The sequence below is a fragment of the Sus scrofa genome, chromosome 9 (genome assembly GCF_000003025.6).
Source record: "Sus scrofa isolate TJ Tabasco breed Duroc chromosome 9, Sscrofa11.1, whole genome shotgun sequence".
In the NCBI taxonomy this organism is placed as follows: Eukaryota; Metazoa; Chordata; class Mammalia; order Artiodactyla; family Suidae; genus Sus; species Sus scrofa.
Genome location: NC_010451.4, coordinates 44,733,533 through 44,756,532, shown reverse-complemented (window position 1 = coordinate 44,756,532; position 23,000 = coordinate 44,733,533). Strand labels below are relative to the sequence as shown.

Here is a 23,000-nt window from a genome sequence, read left to right as displayed (position 1 = left end):
TAGGATTTTTTTTAAGGTTTCTTTTGTCTTTTTAGGGCCACACCTGCAGCATACAGAGGTTCCCAGGCTAGGGATCCAATCAGAGCTGTAGCCACTGGCCTACAACACAGCCACAGCAACAGGCTCTGAGATGAGTGACCTACACCATAGGTCACAGCAATGCCGGATCCTTAACCCACTGAGCAAGGCCAGGGATCAAACCAGCTTCTTCATAGATGCTAGTCAGATTTGTTAACTGTTGAGCCACGATGGGAACTCCTATGATTTCTATTTCTTTGCTGAACTTGTACATGCATCATTTTCCTAATTCCATTTATCATCTGTGTGTTCCTGTAGTTTACAAAACTTCTGTAAGAGCATTATTCTGAATTTTGTCTGACAGATCATCGATCTCCACTTGTCCAGGATCAGCTTATTAGAGCTTTATTAGTTTCCTTTGGTGGTCTCATATATGATTGCTTATGATCCTCATTCCTTATGTTGGTATCTTTCCATCTGAGTAAGTGGTCTATTCTTCTAGACTTAGCAAGTTTGCTGTGGCAGAGACAGACCTGTCAGCTCAGCTTAAGTTTCTGTATGTGTCTGCTGATAATGTCCTTGGGCAGGTAGGGCCTGCTACGAGGGTCTACTTTTGTGTGAGGCAACTGTTTTAAGCTCTGAGGTTGGAAGGGGGTGCCACTGGCAAGAACATTTGGATAAGAATGTTATCCAAACATTGGTTCCCTACTCAAATGAGGCTATAGGACAGGCTCTGTAGTTGCCTGAATTTTCTGATCAGGCTTCCTGCGCACTCAGAACTGGGTGCTATATTCAGCAGCAGGTGGGGCTGTGAATTAGCTTTCCTGCCCTGGTGGGGCAATAGGATAGGCCCCAGGGCCTGCATGACTCATTGTTTGGGGACCCAAATAGGGCAAGAGTGCACTGAATATCCTGATCAGGTGAGACAGGACAGGCCATGAGCTGTGACCTCTGTCCAAGTGCCCCTGTTGGATGGCCTATGCAGCTTCTCGTGTGCTCTGGGAGGGTTCACTTCTCAGGTGGTGTATAGTCTAGATTCAGCATTAAGTGGGGCTACAGATAAGTTTCTCTGCTCAGGTAAAGTGGAAGAACAGCTCCAAGGCCACTAAGGCTCTCTGTGGCCTTGACTCAAGCCTACCTGTGCCCCAAGCTCCCTGACCCAACAAGGCTACTGGCTTTGCTCTGCCCACTTGCCTCTAGCCTCAAGCATTGCTGGATTACACAGCAGCCTCCACGTATTCTCAGCAGCCCTTCCTGTCAGGTGGGCCAACAGCCAACTGGCAGCAGGTAGGGCTATCTGTTCTCCCACCTGCACAGGACTTAGAGGCCCACTTTGGACAACTCCTAGGTTTCCTCTAGTAGGCTTTCTGGTCAGAAGGGACCACGTGGCATACTCTACAGCTGGGGGGGGATATGGCTCAGGTCTTCTGCCTAGAAGTGAGCTGACTAGGCTCCACAGCCAGCAAAACTCATTTGAGGATCTGAGTCATGCAGACCTGCACCCTGACGAGTTCCCTGGTCACACTGCACCAATGACTTGCTTCTGCAGATGAGCAATCTACAGATTGGGACTACTCCTTGGGCTCTGCTGGTGGGTGCTGGAAGCCCCTCCCCCACTATCTGATTCCCAGTGGTTGATCCCCAGAGTCCCCTGCAATCCAAGTGGGGTAAAACCAAAGCAAGGGGTCCCATGAAGCGACCTAAAATGTTGGGGAATGCTGGATGTCGCCCCAGGGCTTTCTTTTCTGTCTGGAGGAAAAACAGGCTCAGGGGAGACCTCTCCATGTGGTTCTGTGCTGGCCTGGGGGAAGGTCAATGTGCTTGGCATGTGGTCACTTCTGCTATCCTTCTAATGCAGCGTGTCTGGCTATCTGTGGTACCAGGGGTGCTTCAGCCTGGCTCCCAGGTCCTGGGATTTTCTCAGTGGTGTCCTGTCCATGAACAGTTGTTAGTTGCTCTTGGAGAGACGGAGGGGGAAGGGCAAAGTCAGGAACACTCTATGTCACCATCTTGGTGACACCAATTCCCTTATTATGTGTTGAACACTGTTCTGAGAGTTTCGTATGGATTAACTTCTTTAATCTTCACAACCACTTTATGGGATAGGTACTGCTATTAACCCCATTTTACATATGTGAAAATAGAGGCACAGAAAAGATAAAGTGGGAAACTTTGATTCACACCTCCTCTGCCTTTAAACCTAGACAGGGCCCCCAAGAGCAAACGTCCCTCTCCTCCACTACGACAATGGGTGTTACCCTGCTCTTCACTGGGCCCTCTGTGTAAATGCCTGCTGGAGATGGCAAAGCCAATGCGGGAGGCAGCAGAGGTAGGTCAGAGATGCAAAAGGGAAGGAGGAACAGGAGACTCTGCAATTCATCAACACTGGTGATGGCAGATGCTCCATTTTTAACCATCACTTCCCTGCCTCCACAAAGAAGCTGCTAGTAGGACAGGCAACCCCCTGCCAGCACCCCTCTCCACTTGAGCCCTATCTTAGGACACCAGAGGGGTTCCAGCCCCTCTCTGGATAAGGGCAGCTCCCCACCCAAGCCAGACTTCTCTGTCACCGAAGCTGAAGCACCACCCTGCTTCATCTCTGGAGTGTGGATTTGGGTTTAGAGATTCTGACCAGTGACAACAAGGGTCCAGAAAGGACTTGTTCAGGTCATAGCACTTGTAGGTGTCAAAGTCAAAAGTAAACCCAGGTGTCCTAAGGTTCCCTGCTGCCATTCTGTGTGGGAGTTTTCACAGTAGGGGGGCAACCAGCATGCCTAATGATGGCCCCTTAAGAAAATCAGCAACAAACAGTCTCACAGAAGGGCTCTGGGAAACTATCTGATGCCCACAGTAGTAATGACCCTTACCCCACCAGTAAAAAGGGAGAGATCAGAACAGTCTCCATTTTTTCTTGTATTTGCATAAAAGCTCCAGAAAGAACCGGTATATTTGTTACCTTCAAGGATACAGTCCAGGGATGGACTGACTTTTGTACCAACTGAACACTGAGGCATGTGAACAGTTTTTAAAAACACTCTTTCCTGAAACCCCAGGCACGGTGTCAGGACTGCTCAGATCTGGTCCCACCTCTGCCACACAGACTGTACCTTTGGCCTCTCCTGTAATCTCTCTGGGCCATTTCCTCCACCATAAGATCCGAGTGGGCTGAGCAGGTCATCCGCAGGCACCTCTCGTGGTCTCCTCCCTCCCTTCCTGAGAGCGGCTTGGACACTGGACACAGAGGAGGCTGGGTTTGTTTGTACGCTTGGTCTTTAAGTCGGTTTTCTTTTGCGAGTTCATAAAACATGGCTTTCTCGGTTCTTCTAGCAATTTTTTTGCTACAAATCCAAGGCGGTATCCACACCACTGGAGCAGAAAAACCCTCACCTAATGTTGCCAGCTTAGGACTTTGTCTGCCTGGGAAAACAATGCCATGTGGCCTTTGGGGAAATGGCACAGTGCGTCTCGGGCTGGTAGGTGGGGGATTGGGGAGGGGCAAAAAGAGGGACAGTCAGCCCTTTCTGACAGGGGCAGGGAGCTCTGGGGGCCCAGGGATGGGATGTGAGTCTCTGCACTTGTAGGGAACTAGCTATTTTCTGCAGGGCTCAGGCACTTAAACCATCTCTGAGCTTTGGTTTTTGCATCCACAGAAATGGAACCAAAACTATCTGTGTCACGTTTGTTGTGATGATTAGATCCAATCCCTAGGTGCTCTGTGAATATTAATTTCCCTCCCTCTATATTCTTAAGGAGAAGGCAAAGGCCTTCAAAAAGGAGACAGCTTGGAGTCCCCATCGTGGCTCAGTGGAAATGAATCTGACTAGCATTCATGAGGATGCAGGTTCGATCCCTGGCCTTGCTCAGTGGGTTAAGCATCCAGCATTGACGTGAGCTGTGGTGTAGGTCGCAGACGTGAGCTGTGATGTAGGCCAGCGGCTACAGCTCCAATTCGACCCCTATCCTGGGAACCTCCATGGGTGTAGCCCTAAAAAGACCAAAAAAAAAAAAAAAGAGAGAGAGAGACACCTTCAAACAACTGCCTTGTAGCAAATGGACCTGCAGAGATTTAATCGATGTAGAAAACACAGGATTGTCACCAGAGTCGGTTGTAACACATTAGGATGAACCAAATAACAAAACGGACCTTCTATGTGGTGGACTGACATCAAAAAAGTATCTGAGGGGTAAACAAGCCAACTGGATCCATGGCAAAGAAACAAGGGCTGCTGGAGAGGTGGCTTCTATGCACTGAAGAGGCAGGGGCAAGCCCACAGCTTTCAAGACAAGAAAAATGGGGGCATTTTATTTAAACAATGGGATAGATATTGGACATCCCCTGCAAGTCCCCTCAGGAGCCTGGTGATGGGAAGTGGGACGGCAGGGTGCTGTGCCAGAATGGCTCCAACTGGCACAAGATCCCGTCCCGCCAAGCCAGGCCCAGTCCCTCACCTCCTTCAGAACAGGTTCCAAGAAGGGGTGGCAGGGGGATGGGGTGGGGGTAGCAAAGATCCATGGAAACAACCCAAGAACACCCCCAAGGTGGGCCAAGAAGGGAACTAGAGGCTGTCCCAGTCTTCCTACGGCTTGTTGGCTTCCTGAGAGTTGGGTGCTTGAGCCCTGAGAATCTAGCAGGGGAGGGAGTGCCCCTGAGGACAGCCCAGGGCCAGCAGACAGGTGGCAAGACTTCCTGGCCTGCCTCCAGCAACCTCCCGCAGAACTCTGGGCCCGATCCTGAGATAGGAGAGACAGAGCGCTCAAGGAAGGGGACATTAGAAAAAGAAAAATGCTGAGGTACTGAAAAGAGAGGGCCTGGTCCTCCAGCTGGGGGCCTCTGTTCTGGCGAATTAAGGATCACACCCAAGGTCCCACTTGACCTTGAGAGTCCTGAGCAGGCCCTGCAAGTCCAAGAGCCCAACACTGCTCCCGAGGGAGTCCCCCGGCCTCGGTAGGCAGCTCCTCTGGTGCCGCTGCCGCTGCCTCCTAAAAGCGCCCCGTCCCCCCACCGCAGGTCCGAGTTGCCAGGAGTTCACAAAGTCCCCGGGGCAGCCCGAGCTATGCTACATGGTCTCGGGGGCAGCTGATTCCAGTCATGCCGTCCCTTTTTCCCGGGCCCCTGTCGTTCCTCTACATTCTGAGTGAGATGAGCAGCAAAGCGGGGGACAGGAGGATGCTTTTCAGAGGGAATAAAGTGCAGGCAGTGCCTCGAGCACGTGGTCTGGGTGCAGGAGAGGCCAGGCTGCCTGCCGGCGGCATAGGGCCTCAGTAGCGATACACCTTCAGTCTGTTCTCATCCAGGCCCAGCTGCAGGAGGCTGGAACCAGCTGTCGGCCTGGGCACTGAGGAGAAGAGATGTCTGGCCACAAGGTAAAGGAAAACTCTGCAGTCAGCTGAGCAGGGCTAGGGAAAGGTCAAAGGCCAAACGAGGTCGTCTTTGGACTCCCCAGGGCCCACACACAAGACAGCCCCCCTACCCTGGCAGTTACAGGAGGACGGGACTGGAGTTGGGGAAGCAGCTAAAAGGATACAACTTGGGGTCTTCCTTGTAATGTTCTAGCCACTTTCGGTTAGCCTCAAGCATGTGCTGGAAGTTGGTGCTGCCCAGGTTGGGGACTTGGGAGTGGGGGCGCTGCAGGAGGCGGAGCTGCTCACTGGGGGAGGGGAGAGGAAGCAGGAGTGCAGGAGGAAGGGGATCCCTTGAGCAAGGCACGAAGGACCCTCTGGGATGAAGGACTCCTCAGGGATGATGAGTATCGTTCCCCGAAGGGAGGGGACGGACCCCTCCATCCCAACCCCAGATGAATGCTCCTGACATCAAGGCTCCCATATCTGCCTGTTCCTGGTTCATCTCCTCAGCAAAAGCTTTCCTCGCTATCCACTCAAACGCCTTTCCAGCATCAGCTCCCATATTGGCCAAAGGGTAAGCAGAGCTGTACTTAGGACTGGGGGCCAGCACTGATACATTGGCGGGGGGGGGGGGGGGAGTGCACTTGGCAAGGAAGAAGATGAATAGGAACATAATACAGGTTTAAATAATTGCCCATCTGTCCCCCCCACAGGGTACCTCCCTCCCACTCCAGATGTTGCTCAGCGGGCCTGGGGGAAGAAGGGATCCGTGTGAAGCAGACAAAGGTCAGAGGCGGAGACGAAGGCCACACTCCAGGGCTGGAAGGGGCAGCTTCCCACCAGGAGCTGATTTCTCCCTGAGGTGCCACAGGGCAACTCCCTCACAGGCCTGGGCCAGGTAAGGCCAGCCTGGCCCCAACTGGGACCTTGGGGGTTTGGACTCCTCTTTGGTTGTGGAGGGGCACTGGGACTCCACCCCTAGGGAGGCTTACCTGGCAGACACATACCCCAGCCTGTTCTCCAGGTGGGCGGGGCCGGTGCTGAGGGAGGGGATGCCAGCTGGGAAAGTGGGAGGAAATCGTTCAGAAATGGGCAGTGGTTCAGCTGGGCCAGACCCCAGCCAGCCGCCACCTGCCTTCCCCCAGAAACTGCAAGGCAGTGCCCCCAACACAAAAACAGAAAAAGCTTCTGAGGCTGGAAGTGAGAAACAGCAGACAGACAAGAACTGTCCTATTTCTAAAACTTAAATTACTTTTCAGGAGATGTCATTTTTCCCATCAGATAACTGTTTTTATGGCTTTTCACATTCCTTAGCAGGGCTATAAGACCAGGAGGGAGGCCACATACAGCCAAGGGGTTGCAAGCAGAACCCTGGTATCACAGAGACATGGGGTCAAAGCCCAGTCTGCTACTCACTCCCTGGGTACCCTGGAGTCTGTTTCCCCATCTGTAAAGTGGGGATAAATATTACAGCCTCAGAGGGTTATTACAAGGACTAAATGAAAAACCATATATATATATAAAAAGGCCTGGCACATAATTTAACACAAAGATGGCAGCAATTGTGACAATGACAAGAGTGAGATTTTACGTTCTGCTGAACTCTAGGATCCATGATAAAGGCCTCATCAGGTAAACTACCATGATCCATAGGGCCTCCCGCCACTGGGCCAACAGCAAGGGTTTCTTCCCAGGGACCCACAGCGTCAAGGGGCCATGCCAAAGCAGGGGGAGAGGGGTGGGCAGAGGAGGAAGGCTGAGCCCAGATCAGTGCATGGCCCAGAGGGAGGCTTACTCGGAAAATACTTGCGCCACTTCTCCACCAAGAAGTCGTCCACAGACTGAGCCACGGAGCAGGAGAGCCTGGGGCCCAGCCCCGGGTCCCAGGCCCATTGGGTGGGCGTGGGTGGAGCCAGGGGCGAGGCTGAGACCTGGGCCAGGGAGGGGGAGGAGGGGACGGAGGTGCCCCTGGAGGCCTGGGCTGAGAGTGGCACAGGCAGTGGCGACTCGGGGTCGAGGCTGCCCAGCACACTGAGGACACCATTGAGCTGGCTGCTGATCTGCTGCAGGGAGCTGCTCAGGTAGTGGATCTTGTTAGGGAGGGTGGGACGCGGGGTCAGGCCGGCTGAAAGAGAAGAGGCAGAGGTTAGGGCAGGACTCAGGTTCGGGGCCCTGGAAGGGTGTAGGCCCAGCTGGCACTACTCATCCTACTGGCCCCCCGCCCTCCTTCCTCCAGCCAAAAGGCCCAGGGCTTCTGTGTTCCAGATGGGAAGCTGGCCATGAGAGGGGGGCCTCTCCAGGGCAAGAGCAGGCCAGCATGGCAGATGGAGAAGTCTCCGAGAGGGCGCTACGGGAAGCAGCATAAGGGGGATGCTGTTCTCACCATGAGTGCTCTGTGCCTCAGGCTCCACGAGCCCCTTGGCCCTGTGTGCTGCCACCCAGAGGGCTCCACTCCTGCCGATACCTGGACCTGAGGTACCAGCCCCCAGAGCCTCACCGCTGCAGGGCGGAAGTAAGGGGGCTGCACCTCCCTTCCCCACGTGATCCTGGGCCCTCCCCTACCACTCACGGCCAGGCAGGGAGCAAGATTCGGAACTCTCACTGCTCCCGTCTTCCAGGTCGCTGAGGTCAAAGGTTACCACCTTCTTGGCGGGGGTTCCTCTCAGCATGTCCTCATCTGCATCCTGGCACGTAGAAGCAGCAGTGAGGCCTGGCACTTGCCCTCTGCTTCTGCCCGTTGCCCTCATGACACATGAGGACCTAGGACTTGGTAGGTAGGCTCTTCAGACCCAAAGTTCTGGGGGAGGCACGTCATAGAGGCTGTCTTGCAGGCGAGACTAAGAGAACTCAGCCGCCAAAGCTAGAGGCAAGAGGGCCGCCAGGACCCCACAGGAAGCACTCCCCACTGTGACCGTCCCCAGAGTGCACCCAGGGGAAAGTCTGCCAGGCCACAGGGAAGGGAGGGAACCTTCTAGAAGCCTCTTCCTGACTCTCCTCAGACACCCAGGGCCAGAGCCAGTCCTCTCCAAGAATCTTCAGCAAGAGGTTTCAGGTCAGCTCAGGCCCCCTTGGCACAGATATCCAACCCCCAGACGCGTTCAACAAACTCAAAGCTGAAGCCGCCCCCCTCTTCATCAGCCCAGAAGCCCTAAGCCCACGGACAGCCCTGGGCCCTAGAGGCCCAGCTGCCTGACACTGGACCAGAATCCCAGGAACAGAGGGGAAGGCCGCAGCCACGCTGGGCTTGCACCTCCTCCCGGAGAGACGACTCCAGCTGATGCAGCTTCTCCTCCTTCTTCTTCAGCAGGTCATGGCCCTTCCGCACGGCCGACCTCATCTCATCCAGGTGCCTGGTCTCCTGCAGCCAGGGAGACAGGGAAGGACAAGGACGGTGACAAACCACACAGACACCGGAGGCCCTGCTCTGCCCTGCCGGGTGAGTGATCTTGAACAGATGACTTAGCTTTTAGTCTGGATAGTCATCCAAAAAAGAAATACTCCTTTTTATATGGTCTTGGGAAGTAGATGAGATGGCACATGTCACAGGCCGAGCACTAAGCTCACACCTAGGAAATTCTCAAATGGTTACTGTTAACCCAATGGCTAACAGTATCACTGTTCCAACTACCATTACTACCACGTCATCAGCAGGGCCCCAGCAGAGCAAAGACAGGGAAGGCCGCCCTCTGCCGTCCCTGAGCCTCAGCCGCCACGGGACCCGAGCTCCCTCACCAGCTCTGAGCACCATCAGAATTCTAAGGGACCAGACAAGATCTTCTGCCAAGACCCTCAAATGGCAGAGACATCTATGACCCTGCTAACAATGAACACCAAGTCTGCCTCTTCATTGCAGACGAGTGTATCAGAAGAGGAAATCAGAGCAGTAACTCAGGCTTATGCCGAGTAGGAGGGAATACGGACAAGCCACGGAACTGCTGTCCTCCTCACCCAGGGAGGGACTACTACTGCTCCTACTCGGCACATCACCCACGGGTATGGTGAGGACCTAATGACTTCTTATTAGAGAAAGCTCACTGACTGCATCACTGGGGAAAGGTAAGGTACTTCCATCCTCACGGGGACACATCTCCTGTCCTGTCTCCCTGGATTTGTCCAGTGACTCTAGAGCCTTCGTGACCCTGAGTCCCCAGAATGATCAGCTGAGGGTGTGCTGCCAGCTGTCCCAGGCCTCCTGACCTCCTCCAGGGCCATGGTGCCTGCCGGGTCTTTGGCTGCCTCCTGAGCACTGGCCAGCTCATGGTGCCAGTGCTGCTGTGCGGCCTTCAGAGCCGTCTGCCGCCTCCGCATGGAGCGCGTCTGCCGCACCAGGAACTCCTTGGCGCTGCGGAGGGCCAGCCCCTCGGCAGAGAGGTAGTGCTGGAAGCTGAGGGGGAAAGGCCAGGGCAGGGGGGTGGAGGGGAAACACACACTCAGAACCCTTGTGTAAGTCATAACCACGACCCCAGCAGATGCCCATCCTGAGCTCAGACTATGAGCCTGGGGCCAGACAGAGCAGAGGGAGGCTGCCACTTGCTACCATGGTGCAGGGCCTGCTGCACTGAGTCCTCCCACCCTGACTCTGAAAGAGATGGCGCTGGAGCCTCCAGAGCCCAGACACTCCCCTCAGCCCAACCCTCAGGTGGAGGGCAGCGGATGCCAAGGTGCTGTGTCAGTGATCACCATGGGCACCTTGGCTTATCAGAGAAGATTCTTCAGTCCCCCAGGCCCCCTTTCCTCAACCAGGCCCCACTGGGAACTGCTGTCACACTTCTGTCCACCCGACGCTGTGATGTAGGCACTCGCTTATCTGCTCCTGACACCCTCAACCCAAAATAAGACAGGTTATTGGAACTCACCTGTCCAAGGACAAGCTGGTCTCTTTGCTCTGGCAGAAGGAAGAGGATAACGCTTTAGTCTGGTTCTGAGGACACATGGTAGAAAAGACCCACTGAATGTAACAACATCAGATACAGTACAGGCTCCAAGAACCCTGAAGCCCCTCCTAGTGGCCCAGACACAGAAATAGTATTACCAGCCGCTAGGCACTGTTCACTTACAGATATAACTTGGCTGAGGGAGAAGAGGGACTAGGCAGGCTAAGAAGATGCTCAGGCCCTATGCAGAATAGAGCGAGGACTCTTCCTGGGGCCCCACGCCCCACTCCGCCTCCTGGAGCCCTGCCCAAGCCCAGCCACTTTGATCCTACCAAGGCACAGGGAAGCTCACCGGCCCAAGGGATTTCCTCAGGTCCTCAATGCGGAGGTCGGGCTCCAACTGTGGGGAAGCATTACTCTCCTCTAAGGCCAGCTCCTTCAACAAGTCCTGCTTCCTCTGAACTTGGGCCTCCAGGTGGCTGTGGTGGGGAACAGGGGGGATGGTGTGAGGCAGGGTCCCACGCTGAAGCAGGCCAGGCCGCACCGTCAGGGCTCCCGGGGAAGAGGGACCACTTCCATCCCTTCACTCCGGTCAGAAACCCCAAAGCAGGGCTGGGGTGTAAATGGTAGAACCAGGGACCCCCTGCCATTCACAGCCTCTTAACACCCCCTACTCCCCACAAAATGCAGCCCTCCACCGGGCTCCACCTCTGCCTGGGAACTGGGCCATGAACAGCAGAGGTCAGCGGGCAGGTGAGAGGCAGGAGGGGTGGCTAAGTGCAAGGGTACAGGCCACCTGACGTGCTTCTGCAGCCGATCCACCTGGGACTCCAGGTCCAACTTGCGGGCCTGAAGCTCATCGAGAATTTTTCGGAGCTGCCGGTTTGACTCGAACAGATGGGTGTGTTCCCTCTTTGCCTCCTCCAGGTGCTGATGGGTGGCTGTGGCTTCCTGGGGGCAGAAGGAAAGATAGAAGGACCCGGAGACAGAGGGCCTGCCACACCAGATGACACAGAGGTGGGAAGAACGCCGGACAGAGGGTGGAACCAGGCCCACCGAAAGCTCTGTCTGCGTCAGGAGGTGCAGACTCCGTGCCCCAGGACAGCCCCACCCCCTGGGGCGCCGGAGCTGGGCCCACACAGGGTACTATTGGGGGAATACTGGCCAGCAGAGTGGGGGTTGGGGGCGGAAGGAAAGGGAATGGGGAGACAGCGGAGGGAGGATGGGGGAAGCAGACCAACCTCACTCTCCAGTGCAACCTGCCTCTGCACATCGAGGAGCTGCTGCTTCTCCTTTCGGGCGGATGCCTCCTGCAGCAGAAGGAAAGGACTGGACTGCTAGGCCGTGTCCAAGGCCCAGGTCTAAGAGGCAAGAAAGCCCATCCTCTCCCAAGGGAGCTGACTCCAAGGTCGAGGGTACCCATCCTCTGCCCCCACTCCTGCACCTGAACATCCAGCTGAGCCAATCTGGCCTTGACGTCCTTGGTTCTGGTTTCAAGTTCCACCTCTAAATCTTGGAGTTTCCTTTCCTGCACAGATGTGCAAGTGGAGAGAATGATGTGTATGCAGCCAGAGCACAGGCACGAGCTGAGGGGCAGGAGGGGTTCAGGACCTGGCACACCATACCACATGCTCCAGCTGGGCTAGGTTCCTGCACTTGCTCACGGCAAGTTTGTTTCAGGAGGGGGTGGAGGAGGGGAGAGACAAAGGCACCAGCCTCAAGGCCCTGGAGGGGTGACCTCCTCTTCCAGGCCTGGGGATGCTCCCTGGCCCAGAAAACAAAGGAGCAAAGATGCCCTGGCTTAGGGATGGCTGGCGAGACACCCTACCTCCTAAGCCGTCAGCTCTATCGTGCTACTGCCACAGTGCATGTCCCCAGCACCTTTCTACCCTGGGTGGAGGTGCCGGAGCAGGTGGGCCCCAAGCTATCGTCCGGAGCCCCCACCTGTTCCCGGTGCCTTCGCCGCAGGTCCTCGAGCTGCCGGTCCTGCTCCTGGCGCACTATCTCCAGCTCCCGCTCATGGGCCCTGCGCAGGCGCTCCAGCTCTCCTGTCAGGTGCCCCAGGAGTTCAGCCCGCTGCTTCCTCTCCTGCAGAGAGGGTAGAGCCAGCTGTGGGAAACCGCAGCAGCCCCTCCCAGCCCCCCACACACCCTCAGCCTGCAGCCTCGGGTCAGTCAGATCAGGGACCTCATTAGCCCTCTAAAGCCAGCTCTTGGAGAAGAGCAGGAGCGCACCACCAAGGACGGCGCCCCTCCTACCACTGAAGCAGATGCTGGTCAGAAAGTCCTGAGAAATCCCAGGTGGGAGCCTGCCTCTCCCCCTGCCCTCGCCCGTACAGCCCTCCTTCCTTAACAGAAGAGAGGCCATTACTAAGTGATCACTCTGCTTCAGCACAGGCAGAACTGGTCTGGGAAAGGAGTCAACTCCACTTCACCCCAGCCCGCCCTTTCTGCCCGGGGCAAAACTACATAGTGTCTGGGATACTGGTTCCAGTTTCGGGAGCAGTAGCCTAGAGACAATGGCAGAGGCCCTGCTCAGGACTAAAGTCGGGTACCAGCTGTCCCCATCATTCACCACCAAAGTGAGCAAGCCGGCGTGAGTCCACTTAAGTCACTGAACTTTCCCATTGAGGGCAAAAGGCTGAAGAAGGGCAAATAACATTTAAATATTGGTTCACTCCTGCCAGGTGTCCTGGGATTTCCATTAACCCGATGGCACGGTGTTAAAACTGAAAAGACAGTCTGGCTTGAACCCTAGCTCCTCTACTTACTAGCCAAGATGGGCTTGGGAGAGTGGCTTACAATTCTCAAGTCTCAGTTCTCTCATTTTTAAAATGAGAAAATGATAGCCCTCAGGATACCCTTTGGGGGGTACGTACTGAGTGAGTTAATATACATAAAAAGCTTGGGACAGTGTGTGGCACACATTACAAGCTAAATACCCCTCGCCTATTATTAATATAAGAGTGACGAGCAGCCTGCTAATGGGGGAAATCACTCCTCACCTAATTTAGCTTCAGTGAAAAAAGCAAAACATGATTTCACCCCTGCAGGGGGTCAAGGAAGAAAGCCTCCCACCATCCCTGACCACGGCTCGCCCCCTTCCCAGGCCCTCCCAGGTCCAGCTGGGAAGGACCCTGGAGGGTGTGTGAGGGTGAGGGTGGGTGTGTGAGGGTGAGGGTGGGTGTGCGTGTGTGCACACACCAGGGCACACGTCCAAGTCACCTCAGCTTCGTACTGCTCTCTGGCCTCAGCCACCACTTGCTGGTGCTCCTCCTTCATCTTGTCCATCCTCCTCTCATGCTCCTTCTCCACCTTCTGGCGTTTCTCTCTCAGGAGGTCACTGAGCTGCAGGGCAGGTGGCAGGGATGCGACATGCAGGACTGAGGGTGGAGTGGCACCCAGGGCTGAAGCAGCTGAAGGGCTCATACAGACATCCGCCCCCCCAGTACCAACTCACACACACATACATACAACACGTAACATACACCCTGCCATACCCTCCCCCCACCTCACGTATAGGGCACAGGGTAAAAAAGCACTGGGCCTCCAGGGAACAAAGGCATAAAGATGGACCCCAAGGTAAAGGATCCAGCATGGCCTCAGTTGTGGAAAAGGTCACAGCTGCGGCTCAGGTTCAATCCCTGGCCCAGAAACTTCCATAGGCTACGGGCACAACCATTTAAAAAAAAAAAAAGGACCCACAAGTCCTGACCATCAGCTCAGCCGCCCAAAGCAAAGCAGCGGACCCTTGGGCCAGGATGGCTCAGTGAACGGTCAGAGCATCCACGACGGGTCCAGGAGGGCAAAGGAGCAGACCAGCCCTCACCTCTTGCTCATACTCAAGCACCTGGTGAGCCTTCCGATGAGCTCTCTGCTCCGCCCGGCCCCAGTTCTCCTGCAGCTGGGCCTTCTCTTTCTGCTGAGCTTCTTCCATCTTCTTCTGGAGGCTGGAGACCACCTGAGCAGGCGCCAGCACCAGGGAGCATGCGCCTCAGAGGGCACGGCAGAGCGGCCGTGGGGTCTCGCTTCCCGGGGAGCAGATCGCCCCGCCCCTCCCTCGCTCCAGGATGGGGTGAGTTCTCCCCGCACCCCCACCCCGACCAGCCCAGCTGTGAAGCGGATGCGAGGCTCTCGCCTGGGGACCGCGCCGCACACCTCACCTCCGCGCCGCGCGCCTCACCTCTCCGTGCTTGGCCTCCAGCGAGGCGGAGAGCCGCTCCAGCTCCTCCCTGTGCTCCCTCTCCAGCGCCGCCAACGCCTGGGGCACAACGAGGGGGCCTGTGAAGGGCCCGGGCAGGCCGGCGGGCTCCCCCCCTGGGACGAGGCACAGCCAGGAAGAGCCGCCGCCCTCAACGACCCTCAAGCAAAGGGGCCAAGGGGAACTGCGAGCACGTCTTTGCTCCTCTGAAACAACTCAGGGCCTTAAGTCTGTAACTACCAAAAGAACACGGACATGATCCCGGAGTGGAGGCGTCTGTCAGTCAGCCTCGGTCACGGCCTCCAGCCCCCTGCCTCCGGCCGGGCCAGGCCAGGTCCAGGCAACACTCCTGCCTGTGGATAAGCGCGAGGGGAGGCCCGGAGGTCTCAGCACGGCCTCCCTGAGCGCTGCAGTACAAGGACCTGCCCCCGCCTCGCTGCAGGTGCTCAAGGTCCGAGAGCTGAAGCTCCAGCCACTGCCAGGCGCAAACCAAAGTGCCCCGTGGCCTCTTACTTCAGTCTCCTACCTAGAGACAGACCCTTGGATGGGAAGGACAGCAACTGAGACAAAGGAGCAAATCTCCTCTGAGGGTGCTAACCGCTCCCTCTGAGGCAGGCTCAGGGGCTGGGCGCCTTGGCCTCAAAACCTCTGATCTAAGTTCTTGCAGCCGTGCAATCTTCCCGACTCCACAAGCCCTTTCCCCTCAAACTTCTTCCCTACTGGTGACAACACCCGGCAGCCTCTGGACCCTGCAGTGCCCTCCCCTCTGCCATGAAGACCAGAGCAGCATCTGCCCCAGACCTGTCTACACAGGTAACAGCCCTGGACGGCCAGCCCACCATCTCGGCACCGCTGTCCACCTGGCTCCCCACCCTGCACCCCCAAGGTTGCCTCTTTGTCCTGGGCGCCCAGCCCCTCCGGAGGCCAGGGGCACATGGGGGGGGCGGGGGTCCCAGTCTGCCAGCTCACTTCTTTCCTCTCCCCTTCCAGTTGCTGTCTCAGCTGCCGCAAGGCCCGCTCCTTCTCCGCATTCATGGCGGCCTGTTCTCTCTTCTCTGAAGCCTCCAGCTCCTCCCTGAGCTTCTCCAGCGTCTGCCTGTTTCTCTTCTCCAAGCTGGCCCTCTCTGCTTTCTGTAGAGACTCCAACTCTTCTCTCAGCCTCTGCAGGGAAGCCTCGTGCTCGGCCCTGGGCAGACAAGGCGACGGGGATGGGCCTGGACACTCAGGGCTGGAGGGGAAGGGGGGCTGGCGGTGGCGGGGGGGGGGGGTTCCACAGGGCAGGCAGCCCACTGGCACCCTCACCTAATTTTGTCCTCATCGGCTTCTGCACTGGACTGCACTTGGGCCCGAAGCTGGGACAGCTTCTGGCTTTGCTGCTCTCTCATGCGCGTCTCCTCTTCCTCAGTGGCCCTCTGCAGCTGCTCCTTCAGGGAGCTACAAAGGAGAGGCAGGGTCGCTGGCAGAACCACAAGGTCTTCCTTCTTCTATGCAGTGCCTGGCTCCCTGCCTCCAAAAGCCCATAACCCGCCTGTGAAGCTTCCTCAGCCTTAAAGGCAGTCTAACCCCAGCCTCTGGCTCCTGCTATTCCCCTTTAATGCCTCCCAGGATAAGAGGGGCTGTGGATTCCACCAGCCCTTTGCCACAGGAAGTGGCCCTTTGCCACGGGCTCCCAGATCTCGGAACAGCACTTTTTCTGGAGGCTGCCCTCTGCCTCCAGGTTCAGCTCAGCATGGCATTCACTCAAGGTTGGATCCAGCCTGACCCCAAGCCAGCTCTGGTTCTGGACCCTTTCACTCCCCAACCGACAGAATCTGCTCCAGCCATGTCACATGAGCCACCACCTCTCAATCCCACCATACTCGTCCCTGTCTCCTGGCCTTCACGTTGGTTCCCCGGCCTAGAATCCCCTTTTCTACTGACAAATCCATCCATGTTCCCTGTTAGACACCCGGCTCCCTCCTCTCCAGAGAAGTCTTTCCCGCTCCCTCTGAGGTCATCAATTACCCTTCTGTTCCCATCACGCTTCACATGAGGACCTTTCTTATCCATGCCACTCTGGGCCATGCCTCACACCGGATCAGAACTCATCTTTTGTACATGTTTTCTTTACAAGTCTGGGAGCTTCTCCAGAGAAAGAATCTTGTCTTAAAGCCCCTTATAGCCAGAGTAACATAGGAAGTAGGTACTCAATGAACGTTCATCAAATCTGAACAAGGTCACCCAGGCCCAAACTATAAGCAAGCTTTGATTATCTCTGAGGGGCACCTTATTTACAGACCAGCCATGGGAACCATCACATCCCAACAGAAGATCCTCTGCTAAAGCAAACCACATCTTCCTCCCGCAGCCCCACATGACTAGAGGCTGCGAGCAGAACACTCGGGGAATTCGAGCCTTAAGAAAAACACAATTCAGAAGATGATGACTTTGAAAGAGCTTCTGCCGTGAATTCCAAAGCCAGGAAAGATTTAGGATTGTTTTCTATTTCAAGTTATCAGTACTACTGCTCTATTCCACGATGACAGAAAATTTGAGTTAGGTAGAAATCCTTCCTTCTCAATGTCCCAGAAGCCCTTTCCCTTTGTCCCATGGCTAAATTTGACACATAGGACCACAGAATGGTAGAGCTGGAAGCATCTTTAGAGGTTAAGACCTGTATTGTATACCTCTCACTCTTCATCTTACAACTAAACTCAATCTCTCCATTTTGTAACTAAAGAAACTAAAGGTCAGCCTGCCTGTCTTCCCGCCTGCCTTCTCATTCAAGAAATATTTGCTACAAGGTCAGCTGTGGCTTCCAGAAATTTCTACCAAGTGGAAGTTTACCAGCAGAGAGGGGACCCCCACCCCTCAGAAAGGCTCATAGATAAACAGAAACAGGGTTCTTGTGATAAACTATTTTGAAGAGAGTCAGGCAAGGCACTGCCCACTGAGAAACCACTTGGTCAAGACCACTGACACCATATTGATTTCAACTGAAAATCCAATCAAGAGCCACCATCTATTGAGCAACTACTGTGTTTCAGGCCCTGAGTCAGAGACCTTTTGGCAGGCTGGTTTTCACCATGTTCTAAGAGGCCTCCAGGACACCCCTCCAGAGCTAAGGGTTTGGGGAGGGACTGAAAGCACAGTCAGCCAGGTCCTGGTGGCCGGCAGGAGAACACCAGCAGGAACTCCTCCTAGGTACTGCCTCTTGAGGGAAGCTGAGTGGCACCATTTGGGGGCCTCCCTGCCCCAAGTTTCAGTTGGCTGGAAGAGGAGGATGCTGTGGAGAAGATCTGTTCTTTGGGATGCTCCCTGGCAGAGGAACCAGGATGGGTGACAGAAGGATGGACCTTGGGTCAGCAAATCCTATGTTGAGCTAATGGGAGAGACTGTCTCCAACCCTCTGGGTGGTCGGGTGCCGGTTTTCTGTTAGTTTCTCTAAATTAAGCATAAATATTTTATACACTCTTTGCTATGTATGATGTAAAAATAAGTCTCACAGATTTTGAAATTAAACTTATGGTTACCAAAGGGGAACATGGCGGGGAGGGATAAATTAGGAGTTTGCATATACACACTATTATATATAAAATAGATAACAATGACCTACTGTATAGCACAGGAAAATCTACTCGATATTCTGTAATAACCTATATGGGAAAAGAGTCTGAAAAAAGAATGTATATGGGTCAAACCCACATCCTCATGGATACTAGTCAGGTTCATTTCCATTACACCACAACGGGAACTCCCTCCAATAAATTTTTTTTTAAATAAAAAAAATTAATTAAAAATTAGGAGTTCCCATTGTGGCTCAATGGGTTAAGAACCTGACTAGTATCCATGAGAACACAGGTTCAATCCCTGGCCTTGCTCAGTGGGTTAAGGATCAGGTGTTGCTACAAGCTGCGGCATAGGTTGCAGATGTGGCTTACATTCTATATTGCTGTGGCTGTGGCATAGGCCAGCAGCTGCAGCTCAGATTCAACCCCTAGCCTTGGAACTTCCACATGCCATGGGTGTGGCCCTAAAAAGAAAAAAAAAAAATTTAAAATTTAAAAAAATAAAAATCATAAGCCTCTAGCACTTTCAGATGTTCTGTCCAAGAGGACAAGATTTAGCCTTTAGTTTACATCCCCAGTAAGGGAAATATATTAACATCTCTTTGTAGTACCTTTCCTATCCTGGGACGTGACAGAAATTGCTTATTAATATCCATTCTCCCATTTTTGTTTACTAAGGGAACCCTGATTTTGCTCTATCAGATCACCTAAAGGACTACATTTTCCAGATACCCTTTGCAACCAGGGGTGGCCAGTGAGATATAGGTAAAAATTACTGAGTAAAGTTTCCAAGAAAGCACCTTCAAAGAGATAAAACAAGCTGGAAAGTGTCCCTGTTCTTCCTGTCTGGAACACAGAGACGATGGCAGGAGACCCAGCAGCTATACTGGACTGTACAGAGACTCTTAAGAGTAAAAACCAACACTAAATATGGCAGAGAGATTAAAGGGGACCTGGTGACTCTGTGGAACCACTATGCCAGACATGATCTGCTTTTTCCTACAAAATAAAGCTCTAGCTCTAGCATATATACACACACAATCATATACATGTAGGCCCAGCCCAGGCTTAAGTTTCTTGTTTGTCTAGGACCTCCCGGCCAGCTACTCAAAGAGTAGGAACCCAAGTAGAAACTTCTGGGTCCCAGGCAAAAGCATCTCACGCCATATCACATTGTCCCTACTGATCTCACTAGGTCCCAACACAGCCTTGACTCCCAAAAGAAAGGACAATGCGGAGTTCCCATCGTGGCGCAGTGGTTAATGAATCCGACTAGGAACCACGAGGTTGCGGGTTCGATCCCTGGCCTCGCTCAGGGGGTTAAGGATCCAGCATTGCCGTGAGCTGTGGTGTAGGTCACAGACGCAGCTCAGATCCTGCGTTGCTATGGATCTGGAATAGGCCGGTGGCTACAGCTCTGATTAGACCCCTAGCTTGGGAACCTCCATATGCCACGGGAGCAGCTCGAGAAAAGGCAAAAAGACAAAAAAAAAAAAAAAAAAAAAAGAAAGAAAGAAAGGACGATGCTCTGGAGACAAGCTGCCTGGGTTAATTCAGGCTCTGCTGCTCTTTTTTTTTTTTCTGTTCTCTTTTTTGGGCCGCACCTGTAGCACATGGAAGTTCCCCAGGCTAAAGGTTGAACTGGAGCTGCAGATGAGGCGTATACCACAATTACAGTAACACTGGATCTGAGCCACATCTGTGACCTACACCACAGCTTATAACAACGTGGGATCCTTAGCCCACTGAGCGAGGCCAGGGGTAAAACCTGCATCCTTGTGGACACTATGTCTGGTTCTTAACCCCCTGAGCCACAACAGGAACTCCAGACTCTGGTACTTAGGAGCCTCAATACCTTGGACAATACTTAACCTTTCTGTGCCTCAGTTACTCCATCTATATTAGATTCTAGAAAATAGGTTGATAACAACGCCTCATAACTGTCGTTCCAAGGACTAAACGAATTAATAGATACAAAGCACATGGACTAGTGTAACCTCAAAAAACGCAAGCTACTCCCATCATTATCATGTCTCCCAACTTCTTCCCCAGAAGAGGAAAGGCATGGCCCTTGGCCAGGAAGCCATATTTCTACCCGGGCCACTGAGCAGGAGGCCTGCAGGGGCCTCGGGCATCCCAGTGGCCACCAGTGTGGGAGGAGGAGGTCCCGGTGAGGCCCAGGCAGCTGAGTTAAGGGGAGGGCAGGACCTGAGTGCCTTCTCTTTCTGCTGGCGAAGCTGGAGGGCCTCCTCCTCCTCCTCCTGCCATAGCTTCTCCCGCAGCTGCAGCATCTTCTCTTGCTTTGACTCCAGGAGCTGCCTCTGATCTTGCTCGAGTTCCTGGGCCACTGCCTCTTCCATGGCCTTCAGGGAGACCTTGGGGTGCTGCTCCAGGGGGGCTGCAGATCGCCTGCCAAGGGGGGAACAGCATTTCACTTGGTTTACATCCAGTACCAGGGTTTACTCAGCTGTAGAGCCTCAGGCACGGAGCCCTCACAGAGGGCCAGCAGTCAGGAATCCTAAGGGCAAATCAGGTCACCCAAGGGCCAGGCAGCAAGGCTGACCTCTCAAGGACAGAGCCAGCCTTTGCTCCATAGGAAAGATCCACTGTGGCTATGTAAGGCCCGAGAGCCTGGGAAGGAGGGTGGCCCACAGGAGGCTCTCCAGGGATAGCAGCCTGTGGCTCAAGGTGAACACCCCAAGCTGTGGCTTGGAAGCTGGCAGCAGGAGAAAGAGAGCAAAGCTGTGTTCCTTGTGGTTTCCTCCCTCAAGGGGCTCATGGCCCTGTTTCCATCTCCCCACCAGGGCTCTGCCTGCTACTTCAGGCTCATGCCAGCAGCATGGGGAGTCCCCAGAGGCTGCTCTCTGACTCCCAAACTGAACAGAGGTCACTGCTTATGAGCCAGCAGGAGAAGCAATAGCATGTCTCCTAGCCCCAAGACCTGGAATAGTCCCTGAAAATCCAGGGATGGGAAACCCTCCTCCCACACGGCCAAGGGAGCAAGGTGGGAGACTTCCCTAAGCCAGAGAGAGTAACAAGGGCACAACCAGAATGCCAGGCTCCACATCTCCCCAAGGAGGCCACAATTTCATCTGCTTCAAGTGAATTCAATGTTTGGAAAAGAGTCAAAGAAATTCAGACCTCATCGGGATGCGTAAGGCAGGGGGTAAGAAAAGGAACAATGGTATCAGTTAAAGAGATGTCTGTAAAGTAACGAAGGCTCTTATGCTGCTCGTATTCTGTAAAGAAATACCCAAAGAGAAACCCCAAGAACATTTTAAGCAATGAATGCATAGGCAGGATCAAGTAATTTGCCTCCCACAGTGGCTTTCCTAAAGGCCAGGACATGTCCACATTCCTAAGTCCCTAAATCTTAAATTAGAAATTGGGAGTTCCCATCATGGCTCAGAGGAAAACGAATCTGACTAGCATCCCTGAGGACACACGTTCGATCCCTGGCCTCACTCAGTGGCTTACAGATCTGGCATTGCCATGAGATGTGGTGTAGATCGCAGATGCAGCTTGGATCCTGCGTTGCTGTGGCTGTGGCGTAGGCCAATAACTACAGATGCAATTCAACCCCTAGCCTGAGAACTTCCATATGCCTCAGGTGCAAGCCTAAAAAGATAAAAAAAGAAAGAGAGACGGGGGGGAGGGGAGAGAAAGAGAGAGATAGAGAGAGAGAGAGGAAGGAAGGAAGCAAGGAAGGAAAAAAGAAAGAAAGAAGGAAATTGGTCTGGCCCCCCAGCCACCACCTTCTCCCATGCTGCTGAGGCTGTGCCAGGCCAGGCACGGTAGCCCAGGCGACCTCAGCAACATGTGGGTATGGTCCAAATCAAGGAGGAGTAGGGCCAGTGTCCAACAGGGGAGCCAGTACCCCCTGATGGAGATGCAGAACCCCCTCCTCCCTCAGCTCCCGCACTGCAGCAGATGGGAGGCAGCAGGAAGCATCAGATTAGAACAGCAGAGGTAAACAGGGCTCTGGAATCCCATTTCAGCCCCTTGAGGCCAGAGGGAAGGAAGATACAAAAGGCTACTGATGCCTCTGAAGTACCATTAAGATCTTTCTTAAAATCTTAACTCTGACCAGAAACAGTCTTGAGCTCTGCCTTCAATTCCCTTCTCCTCCCCAAGCCATCTTCTTCCTCCCAATCCCGGTTTCCTCACTGTCCCCAGATGCAGCCCAATTGATGCAGATATAAGCCGTGGCTTCCATGTCCTCTGAGAATCCCACCCTGAGAAAAGCCTCCCTCCACTGCAGCTCTCCGCCTCATCAACCCTACAACTCATTTCCAACCTGGGCTGAAAACATCTTTTTTCCCTAAGATGGTACCTTTTAATGTCTCTCTCCCCTGTGGGCTGCGTAGCTATGTGGAGCCCTAGGGACAGATGCTGCAGAAAGATGGGGCATCAGACGGCGTGACAGCGTGTGCCTGGGCTGCATGCACCAATGAGCCTGCCTTGCACACCTGGCAACGCAGGCAAATGGGGCTGCTTTGCCGTGGGCCTCTTCTCTGTGTCCCCATTTTAAAGATCAAGTATCCCAAACTCCCAGTTTAAATCCAAGGCCTCAACAATGAGCTGCAAGATCAACGAGATGACTGGGAAGGAGCAGACTCCAGAGGAAGAGGCAGATCTGATTTCTAGGCCACTCCTCAGGGATCAGTAACCCTGAGACCCAGTTTCCAACAGTTAGTGGCTAAAAGGAGGCCCAATAAGAGTACCATTGTTTCAGGCTGGTCACCACGTAACTCCAAGACAAGGAAAGGAAAGCAAGGAGGGCGGGTGGGCAGGGAGGGAGACGAGGGAAGAGGATATGGTACCCAGGGTCCTGAAGTAGCCATGGAACCACTAAAACTGGGATCGCTATCATGGGTCTTGTCTCCACTCACTTGCAATGCAGTGGTTTTAATTCATTTACCATCTCTCTGCAAACACCTCCTAAAAGATACGGGGATGACAAAAGGAAGTATATCCTTGTTTTGCAGACCCAGGTCTTCCAGCCATAAAGCATGCA

General features: G+C 54.2%; 1 protein-coding gene across 15 annotated transcripts in view; it reads right to left on the bottom strand.

Annotated features, from left to right (window-relative positions):
• CEP164 (centrosomal protein 164) overlaps positions 4,056-23,000 on the bottom strand; it is an 81,621-nt gene continuing 62,676 nt past the window's right edge. For 7 of the 15 annotated variants that reach the window (XM_021062884.1, XM_021062894.1, XM_021062895.1 and 4 more), the window contains 19 exons: positions 20,192-20,392; positions 15,738-15,869; positions 15,405-15,621; positions 14,418-14,495; positions 14,064-14,195; positions 13,460-13,582; positions 12,180-12,323; positions 11,680-11,763; positions 11,477-11,545; positions 11,032-11,186; positions 10,588-10,714; positions 10,218-10,282; positions 9,559-9,745; positions 8,612-8,719; positions 7,931-8,045; positions 7,157-7,486; positions 6,354-6,420; positions 5,544-5,666; positions 4,056-5,415 (listed from right to left, as the gene is read on the bottom strand). In XM_021062884.1, the coding sequence (XP_020918543.1) occupies positions 5,295-5,415; positions 5,544-5,666; positions 6,354-6,420; positions 7,157-7,486; positions 7,931-8,045; positions 8,612-8,719; positions 9,559-9,745; positions 10,218-10,282; positions 10,588-10,714; positions 11,032-11,186; positions 11,477-11,545; positions 11,680-11,763; positions 12,180-12,323; positions 13,460-13,582; positions 14,064-14,195; positions 14,418-14,495; positions 15,405-15,621; positions 15,738-15,869; positions 20,192-20,392 (2,578 nt within the window). In that variant the 3' untranslated portion in view covers positions 4,056-5,294. The remainder of the gene's footprint in view (positions 5,416-5,543; positions 5,667-6,353; positions 6,421-7,156; positions 7,487-7,930; positions 8,046-8,611; positions 8,720-9,558; positions 9,746-10,217; positions 10,283-10,587; positions 10,715-11,031; positions 11,187-11,476; positions 11,546-11,679; positions 11,764-12,179; positions 12,324-13,459; positions 13,583-14,063; positions 14,196-14,417; positions 14,496-15,404; positions 15,622-15,737; positions 15,870-20,191; positions 20,393-23,000) is intronic. The other 8 variants (XM_021062892.1, XM_021062896.1, XM_021062897.1 and 5 more) reach the window with 5 other exon arrangements.